This window comes from Ambystoma mexicanum, chromosome 1q (assembly GCF_040938575.1).
Source record: "Ambystoma mexicanum isolate Mex_15411 chromosome 1q, UKY_AmexF1_1, whole genome shotgun sequence".
Taxonomy (NCBI): Eukaryota; Metazoa; Chordata; class Amphibia; order Caudata; family Ambystomatidae; genus Ambystoma; species Ambystoma mexicanum.
Genome location: NC_090922.1, coordinates 481,384,281 through 481,394,025, shown reverse-complemented (window position 1 = coordinate 481,394,025; position 9,745 = coordinate 481,384,281). Strand labels below are relative to the sequence as shown.

Here is a 9,745-nt window from a genome sequence, read left to right as displayed (position 1 = left end):
GTTGTTGAGTGCATTACATCTTGTTACACGGTTCTTTAGAGGTTTGTTAGGGGCGTGCCACAAAGCATCAACAGTGCACCCAATCACACAGCAGTTGGAATAGCAGATCTGCCACTTCTGCTCCTCCTCCCATCAAATAGGGACTCCCCCTTCTTCATTTCAACAGTATAAAAGTCATGTCCTGTGGACGAGCTGTACAGAGGATAAGAGAAGCTGCACACTTTAGTTTCCTCTGCATCACCCAGGTCCATCCACAACCAGAACCATGAGGGTGTTCCTCACAGCCATGGCCATCCTGTTTGCTGTGATCACTGAAGGTGAGATATGATTAGTTTCTTTGCATTCTTTTCTTAAGTCTGCATATTTTGAATTGTTTAATTTGTTACTCACACAAATGCCTAGAGGTTCGAGGTCGACTGAGGAAAGAATTGTGTTGTAGGAGGTCTTTCCATTAAGGGACAAACAATACTGTCCCCAAATACAGCAAAAGTGGATGGCCTATTGCACCGAGACCCCCCAACCAAACACTGACAAATTGCACAGAGAACCTGCTACCCAAACCCCTACCAATTGCCTTAAGTGAGATTCACAAATTGGGAGTGCGAACAGAGAAAGCCAGTCTCCTCATTCCGAAAGTGAATGGTGGGAATTGCTGATAAGACTATTTTACTGGAAATGTATTTCTATCACGTTGACAGTAAAAGAATGTATCAGGCAGTACCTTATTTTCTGGAACATGAAAAGTCTTGTGTACTAAACAAAATAGAGCAAATAACATAGTATTTATTTTTTTGGTGTACGTTTTGTCATAAATTGTATGCAATCTGTGTAAATTGCATACGATTCACAAAGAGGAACACTTCCAGCTGAAATTAACAGGTCTAAGTTGAAGTATTATAATCTGTGGAGAACAGGAAAGATGTACTGAGTGACTCCATGGTAAAGGAGGATCTTGACGTGAATTCAGAATTAATGGAATCACTGGAAAGTCAACAAACAGTAGATGTGGGAAAAAGAAATCAAGGAAAGGAGATTGTTCTGGAGATGTTACGATATGTTGATTTGTACCACACACCACTGCCATTTGCATGGTCTCCAGGCGCTCAAAGATGATGATGTCAGAGTCATTAGTCTTAAGGAATGCGAAGGATTTTGTCCCAGAAGGTGGCAACATTAGTAGAAACACAGCTCTGATTAATAGCTCCAGGAATTAAAGGCAACATGACCAAGTATTTCAGAACAAACTCTGCACCATCTCGTAACAAGCCGTTCTCCTGAGATGGCAGATGATAGGCATTCTTCCAGACGTTAATGCCACCATGGCAAGTAACTTGTTAATGGAGGGTGAAACTAGTGATGCTTGCCCTTGTGCATAGAAAAGAGCAGTCTGCCAGAGAATTACTAATGGAAGATACAGAAGAGATTTTTCTGATTAATGCATCCTCTGATTATAGCTTTTTCTATAAAAGTCCAAATGTGCACTCACAACTGTGTGAGGTTAAGGCACAAGTAGGACCCTCCACTTCTCCACCTAAAGCTATGTAATTAGTCTTAAATGCAGTTAATAAGTCGTGAGTTGTTTGGCCTCACTTGCCACCATTTTAAGTTGAGGAATTTGCATTTGTATTCCAGTCTGTACACACACCACCACACTCACTCTGGAGTATCCTATTCAACGTTCTATGCAAAGAAAATACTAAGGAATTAAAGACAGAGACCAAATTAAAACATGGTTGACAGAAATTGAGATTAGTGTGTATCGGGTTTGGTCAATCAACACAATTATGAAAGAAACTAAAAATAAACTCTTGCTTGTGCTCTGATCCTCACAAAAACGGGATTACTGTAACGTCCTATGCGGGTAATAGGTTCAAACTGCGTGCTACCCTTGAACTTAAACGATCTGACCACATCTCTGAAATCAGACGTGAGATGCACTGGCTGCCCATCAAAGCTCTGGTGGACTTCAAAACCATGGCCATATCGCACAAATGCATCTATCATTAGGCTCCCCTCTACCTCAACACCAGTATTACTCTTAACTGCCCAGTGCGAGCGCTAAAATCTTGCTGCAGCATCTCACTTGTCACCCTGCACTTCAAGACCAAAAGAGCCGGTGGCTCCAGATTTTGCGTGACAGCACCTGCTCTCTGGAACTTGTTTTCCACCTTCATCAGAAAAGAACAATCTTACAACATCTTCAAAAAATGTGTAAAGACTTTGCTGTTAGATAAATACGATTAGTACCCGGCGAGAGTCAAGCAGAATGCAACACGCATTCTGATTGGCTCTCGCCGGGTCCTTAACCAGACGAGAATCCTTCGATTCTCGGCCGGGATTCCAGCTGCTTTGTACTCGGCGGGGGGCGTGGCAGCCCCTCAGCCAATAAGAAGGCTCGAAGCAGGACGATCCCCGCTCCGAGCCTCTGCACGGCTGAGAGGCTGCCTTCGTCCCCCGCCGGGGACTCAGGTAAGCTTTTTTTATTTGATTTTTTCTTCCCTTCCCTCCCTCCTCCCTGCCCTCCCCACCCACTTACTTGCTTGATAGCAGCCTCCAGCAGTGTGGAGTGTGGAGACGCAGGTAAGTTTTTTTTTTTCTTTTTTTTCTTCCCCTCCCTCCCAACCCCACTTACCTTCTGCTTCTTTTTCGGGAGCGACGCGCTGGGAACACCTTTGTTCCCAGCGCATCCGCTCCCAATGGCCGCCATGGAAAGGGAAAATGGACTCCGTTTTCCCTTTGCATGGCGGCCATTTTCTTGGTTGTTTCTTTTTTTTTCTGTCCGAAACGCTGCAGCGTTTCGGGACAGAAAAAAATGCTTTTAGTGCCCCGGTCACGCACATAATGCGGGCTGCGGTACTAATAGCAATATGACCCGAGCGGCAGGGGCATTACTGCCTATAATCATTGTCCCCGGGGCATTACCTGAGTCGGTAATGCCCCTGCCGCTCGGGTCATATTGCTTCATTGCACATTTTGCGATCTATACTGCACTATGCACCTTCTTGCTTCTATTGTATCTAAATGCTGTGGTACCGTAGGGTCTGGATATTTAAAAAATGCAAAAATAAAATACAACAAAATAAATAAGGTTGACTGAAAAATGTGAGGCCCTTGAAAACCAACAAACCTCTCATTCGAATATATTTGCGTCCTTCCGTAAGACATGACATTACAGAACTACTTTAGTTGTTTTCTGTTAAAAACAAGAGAGGAATTTTCATGCAATTCCAATTAAATTGATTGGACACACGTGAAATTATGAATGCAAGGAGATGTATTCCAATGAAGTGTAGAGTTTGTAAATTAAGTTAAGGACGGGCTTGAAACCCCCAAACACCTGTTTATTGAGTCTAATGACAGTGATGATTGTGACACGGTTGTTTCAATACATTTGTGAGAGAGGCAGAGGCAGAGACTCCTAAATGGGAAATACATGTCATTAATATTAAGCATTTTAAAATTTTGAGATTGGATGAGGAAGTTAATTAAAAATAAAGAATTGTAATGGCTAATTTGAAAATGTTGTTACATTTTATGTAGAATTAATTAATTTGGTTTGCATATAATATACAGAGTGTAAGGGTTATTAAGCCATAGACTCACTATAATTGTAATTATCAGAGTCAGATACATTCGCTTTTTTCACTGGCCGGCCTGGTCTTGATGTCAAGGACAGCCTCATGGTGAACTGAGTCAGTAGAGAGGGCATTCGGAGGGCAGGGGTGGAATAACTAGACCTAAGCTCACGTAAGGTATTCAGTAACTTAATGCATCTCTAGCATTCTGAAGGCATCATTCAGATCTACCATACGAAACACAGATGTGTTCTGTCTGTGAGAGTTACTAGGCACTACGAGGTGCCAAGCACAGGATCACAGCATTTACTATATGGAACTCCTTTTATAATGTATTTGTAGTGGGGAGCGAGACGTAAAGAAGAGGGGCCTCCATGTATAGCATGCAACACATGACATACAAGAAAATACTGCTGTAACTAGCAACACATATGGAAATATGGAAGTATGAGAAGTCACCAACAGAGAGAAATCTGGGATGATTAGCTGTGCAATAGGACACAACATAGAAACTTAACAGGTCACCACAACTGTGGAGTTTCTGACTAGGAAAGCAGCCAGCTGAATTATTGCATAGGAAACTTAAATTGTATGATGATAACTCTCATCTAAAGGGGGGTAAAGTCTGTGCAGCATCACTTCTTGTGACTTCATTTGAGCCAACTGGTAATGTGTGTCACTTCTTGTGATGTCACCGAGCATGTGACATCACATCCATTACCGGTAGCATTTGGGTTAATTGACGTCCCGGTTTCCACTATATTAGGGATTGAACAAAACTGTAATATCCAGGCTTAAAGGAGAAGTTCTCTCAAACGTTTCATTGTTTCAAAATATTGGCCACAAAAATTGTGATATGGTCGATTGTGGACCTCCTCACGCTCGTACTCGAGTGTCGTTCTCTCACGCATGCACACCAGAAAGGAGAGTCGGCACAAAGAGCTGGGGTGCAACACGTCTTTATTCCTCAAGACCCTGCATCAGACTAACCCCTGGGCGGTAACCCCGCCCCTCAACATACGCGGGTCGCAGCCCGCGGATCAAACATAAACAGAGGACTGTCGTCCATCGATAAGGAAGTGAGGACATCACATCCCCCCGTTACTAAACTTTAAGTCCAACTTAGCTCATTTCCTCAATGAGGCGGTGGGGCTTTTTCCTCGTCCTGGTTGGTCGACCTTCTATTCTTGTCGAAAGATCTGTCCATGTCTCAGGATTCACTTCTCCTTCGGAGTCTTCTCTGTCTCCTTCATATGGAGCATCCCATGGAGTGAGCTCATCACTCAGGTTTGTGTCACCTAAGGCTGGGGCTCTCGATACCCTTCTAAAGTGGGATGAGTTCCTTGTTATGGTCCTGCGGTCTCCTTCCGCGGTGATGAGTGATCCTTTCTTGCGGATGATGATGAGAGGCTCCTCGCTAAATGGGGCTACGTTTTTCCGAGGCTGGGGCTGGCGGACTATCACCATGTCTCCTGGCGCCAAATCATTTGTCTTGGCTTGTCGTTTTGTGTCCGCGGCCCTTTTCATGGTTTCCTTCATGCGTGCATCCTTCACCCTCATTTCTGCGTCCCTTGTATAGTGGTCTTCCTCAATGGCCACATGTGGTATTCTTGTTCTTATTGTTCGCCCGAACATCACTTCTGAAGGTGTTTTCCCCGTGGTGCTGTGTGGCATATTTCTGTAGTCTCGCATGAGTTGGTATAACAGTTTCTCGACAGGTTCTCCCCTGATGCGAGCAATTTGTGTGGTGCGTTTGATGTTGCTCATGAACCGCTCGACGGTCCCATTGGCTTGTGGCCATAGAGGTGTTACTTTTCTGTGTCTGAAGCCCATGTATTCGGCAAATCTTTGGAAGTCCTGTCCTGTGAATGGAGGTCCATTGTCAGATTTAACTACCTTGGGTACTCCGTACGTTCCCATCTAGGACTGGTATGGTGTGGTGTGCAGATGTTGATGGAACTATCTGTAGATCGGGGTATCTTGAATACTCATCTACTGCCACCAGAATGTATTCTCCTCCTTCCATGGGCCCAAAGTGATCGATGGCTATCTCTTCCCATGCCCCTTCAGGTAGTGCGGTCATGTTTAGAGGTTCTGGGGAGGTGTGTGGCTTCACGAGTGCACAGGTGGGGCAGTCTTGTAGCAGTTCTTCTACTGCGGTATCTAGCTGTGGGAACCATATTTTCTGCCTCAGCATCCTTTTGGTGGACACAATTCCTCGGTGTCCTTCATGGGCAAGTTCGAGTACCTTCTGGCGCAGACTGTGCGGTATCACTAGCTTTGTTCCTTTTAGCTGCATCCCTTCGTCTGATTTTGCCAGTTCTTCTTTCACAGCTAGGAAGCAGTTGAGATCCCGCTTGACATCTTCGTTCATGTTTTCTCGAATTTGTTTGGCATGCTTCCATCGCCATGTCTCTAGGCATCGGAGGATGGTTTGTATCCCTTGATCAGTGTTTGATTCACTAATGATGCGATCCATGTCCAGTCCTTGCGGTGTGTTGCTGTGAATGACATATCTTATGTACTGGTCAGCTATGGATGGTTCTGGTCCACACGCGTCCTTCGGGTGTCTCGAGAGGAAGTCGGCAGGGTTCTGTTCTTTTCCGGGTCTATGAGTGATGGAGAATTGATAGTCCTGTAGCCGGAGGGCCCATCGAGCTATGCGTGGTGGCATCTTAGCTTGAGGGTTGCCATAAATTAAGATGAGGGCTTGGTGGTCCGTTACAACTACGAAAGGTTTTCCGTAAAGGAACAAATGGAAATGTTCGCAGGCCCACACTACGGCCAGACCTTCTTTCTTCGCCTGGGAGTAGGCTTGCTCGGTCTTGGAGAGGCTTCGACTGGCATAAGATATGATATGTTTCTTGTTTTCTTCTCTGTCATCGAGTTGTGTCAGGATGGCGCCTAGGCCTACTGGACTGGCGTCGACAATGAGTTCTGTCGTTCTTTTGGGGTCGAAGTACGCCATATTCTGGGCGTCGGATATGCGATCTTTAATCGCTTGGAATGCTTCTTGGCACTGTGGGGACCATGTGAACTCTGTGTTGAGTTTGGTGAGTGCTCGGAGGGGTTCACTGATGGATGCGAAATCTCGTATATATCTGGTGCAGTAACTCGCAAGGCCCAAAAAGGACCTGAGGTCTGATGTGGTCGCGGGTGGCGGGGCTTCTCGGAGTGCACTCACTTTTTCCGAGTCGGGTGTCATTCCTTTTTCAGAGAATATGTGACCAAAGAAACGGAGCGTTTTCTTGCGAAATTCACATTTGTCTTTGTCTAGTGTGAGTCGTGCCTCTTCCAGGGCCATGCACACTCTCATTAGTGTATCATCGTGTTGCTCTTGAGTTTGACCAAACACCAGGATGTCGTCGCTGTAGTTCAGGCAGTTGGGTACATGTTTGATGATATTGTGAATTTCTGCCTGAAAGATTTCAGCAGCGGACGACACACCGAAACTTAGCTGCTTGTAGCGGAAGAGTCCTAGGTGGGTGGCGAAAGTTGTTATATATCGAGAGCTTTTGCCGAGTTCCAACTGATGGTACCCTTTGTTAAGGTCCAGTTTAGAGAACACAGTTGCCCCATTTAGTAGATGTACCATATCTGTTATCCTCGGGGCTTGATGGCATTCCCTTAGTATGGCCTCATTTGGCCTTCTCATGTCCACACATATTCGGATGTCTTGAGAGTCCTTTTTGGGTACGGGTACAATTGGGGAGACCCATGGTGTGGGTCCTTCTGCCGGCTCAATGATATCTGCATCCAGTAATTTTGTTAGTTCCTTTTCCACTTGTTTTTGAATGTTTATGGGTATTCCTCGATAGTGTTGGGCTATGGGTGGGACCTTGGGGTCAATGTGGAGTTCTATTTGCCTGTCCTTCAGCTTCCCGAGGCCTTTGAATAGTGATGGGAACACCTGTTGTATGCTTGCTGTGGGGTCTAGGTATTTGCGTACCATAAGACGGTACAATATGTGTATTAGTCCCATTTCTATTGCTGCCTGATAACTCAGTATGCATCCGCTCTCAGTCGCTGCCTCGAGGACGTGCATGGGTATCTTCTTTTCATGTTCTTTGTATCGGCACGAGGCCATGAAGAAGCCTTTACATGCGAGCGGGGTCTTTGATCCATAAGGACAAATGAGTGTTCGAGCTGGTTGCAGGCGGGGGGCATTAGGTATGCTCTCGTAGACTTTCTCACTGATCACGTTTACGGTTGCTCCCGTGTCAATTAGAAATTCTGCTGCCGTTTGATTCACTTGTATTCTGAGGATTGGGCTATGCTCTTTTGCTGTGCTGTTTCCTAGAGCATATAGGTATCCTTTCCTTCTTGGTGCTTCCGGGTGTCTTTCCGATTTAGATGTTTTCTCATCCGACGAAACACTGGACGCGCTGTCAGACTGTGATTGTTCGATGAGGCACCGTACGTATCTTCGTGGTCTTCTCCTTGACCTGGGAAGTGGTGTCCTGTTCTCCCTCCATTCCCTCTTATCATGCCTTCTTTCCGTCTGGTCGTCGTGATGTTTGTGGCGCCCTTGTTCATGGGTCTGGTGTGACCCTCGATGGTTGCGGTAGGGTGTTGTTTGATTTTGTTCTGGTTCTGGTATGGGCTTGTGGCTCCTTCCAGCCCCTCTCATCTTGCTGCGGAAGATCAGACATACGGCTTTGTAGTGGTCTTCACCACCGCACGCGGAGCAGTTTTGTCCTATTGCAGGGCATATTCCTTCGTGGGGATATTCGTGTCCGCACCGGTAGCAGAACGGATCACTGTTTCTTGCAGTCCCTTCCAGTTTGTTGAGGCATTCGTGTTTTCCATGTGTAATCTTTATGTCGTCCAAACCTTCCACTTGTGCGGCTAGGGCCGCATCCGAGCGAGCCAGTCGAAGGATTTCGTCAAGGCTGCGCGGTTGTTGCAGGAGTCGTCTGCGGAAGTCGGCACTTTCACATCCCACTATGATCTGTGACCTAAGGGCCTCCTCATTAGAGTAATTATTGAAATCACAGTGTTTCATTTTTGCTCGTAATCTCATGACGAATGCGTCTATGGTTTCACCCTTTTGTTGTTTGGTGGTGTGGAAAATGTGCCGCTCATAGTCCACATTGGTGTGAGGTGTGAAATATTCCGTGAGCGTTGTTTTTAGCTTGACATACGTGTCTATGCTGTCCTCTGGAATTTCGTCGAGAATGTCTCGGACATTTGGTCCTACAGCATGATTTAGAAGATTGAGTTTTTGGTCATCTTCTAGTGCGCCTGCCGCTTTCAGGCATACCTCAAAGTTCCACAGCCACCTCTTCCATCTTGATCCAAGGGTGCCAGAGTCGGTGAGGTCGAAATTTGCTGGTAGCTGTGTTAGGAGGCTGTCTGCCATTTTCTTATGGCCTGTGCTGCTTGGTGTTACTGGGATGGTTAGTGAGTCTTCCTCTGAATTACTCATGAAAATGTTTCTGTGGTTATGTGGCTGAGCCGGGTGTGATTGTCACTCTGCAGCTGGGGAGCGCTGTAGTTCAGGGTCTTAGTAGAAAGTCTTGGCGCGGTGGCACCTTGTTGCCAGCAGGGGGCGCTGTGGTTTCTATTCCTAGCGCGGTGGCACTTTGTTGCCACCAGGGGGTGCTGCAAATGGGGCCTTAGCTGCTGATGTTGACAGGTGCGTGGTGTGATTTAATTTGTGCCGGAGGGGAGAGGGCTCGCTCTTACCCCTTCGTGTTAGACTGTTGGAGCGGGAGGTTTTCGCCTCCACCGCTCGTGCGCGTTGCCGTTGGCGGGAGGCCACTCCTCCACCGCCCGGTGATGTATCCGCGGGGAGCTGGCAGCTGCTCCACCCGCGCGGGGAGCCTCTGCTCCACACGCCGATTTCTTCGTGTGCTGGGCCGGGCCTCCGCAGGCGTTGCCGTCGGCGGGAGGATTTGTCCTCCACCGCCCGGAAAGGTGTTTGCGCGGGGAGCTGACAGCTGCTCCACCCGCGCGAAACACTTGCGCTGGAGATTGGAGAATGGGGAGCTTTCGCGCTCCACCCACCGATATGGGCCCACGTGCGATCGAGGTCCGGGCTCCCAGTGGTGACAGGGGACGAAACCACGAGCAGCGGACCGACGATTTCGGGCACGGCGGGAACTTTGTTTCCCTCGTCGCCAGTGTGATATGGTCGATTGTGGACCTCCTCACGCTCGTACTCGAGT

The 9,745-nt window shown here is 47.1% G+C and overlaps 1 protein-coding gene across 2 annotated transcripts in view; it reads left to right on the top strand.

Moving 5' to 3' along the window:
• Window positions 1-211: 211 nt before the first annotated feature.
• LOC138529205 (phospholipase A2 inhibitor 1-like) overlaps window positions 212-9,745 on the top strand; it is a 290,105-nt gene continuing 280,571 nt past the window's right edge. For both annotated transcript variants that reach the window (XM_069640821.1, XM_069640820.1), the window contains exon 1: window positions 212-317. In XM_069640821.1, the coding sequence (XP_069496922.1) occupies window positions 266-317 (52 nt within the window). In that variant the 5' untranslated portion in view covers window positions 212-265. The remainder of the gene's footprint in view (window positions 318-9,745) is intronic.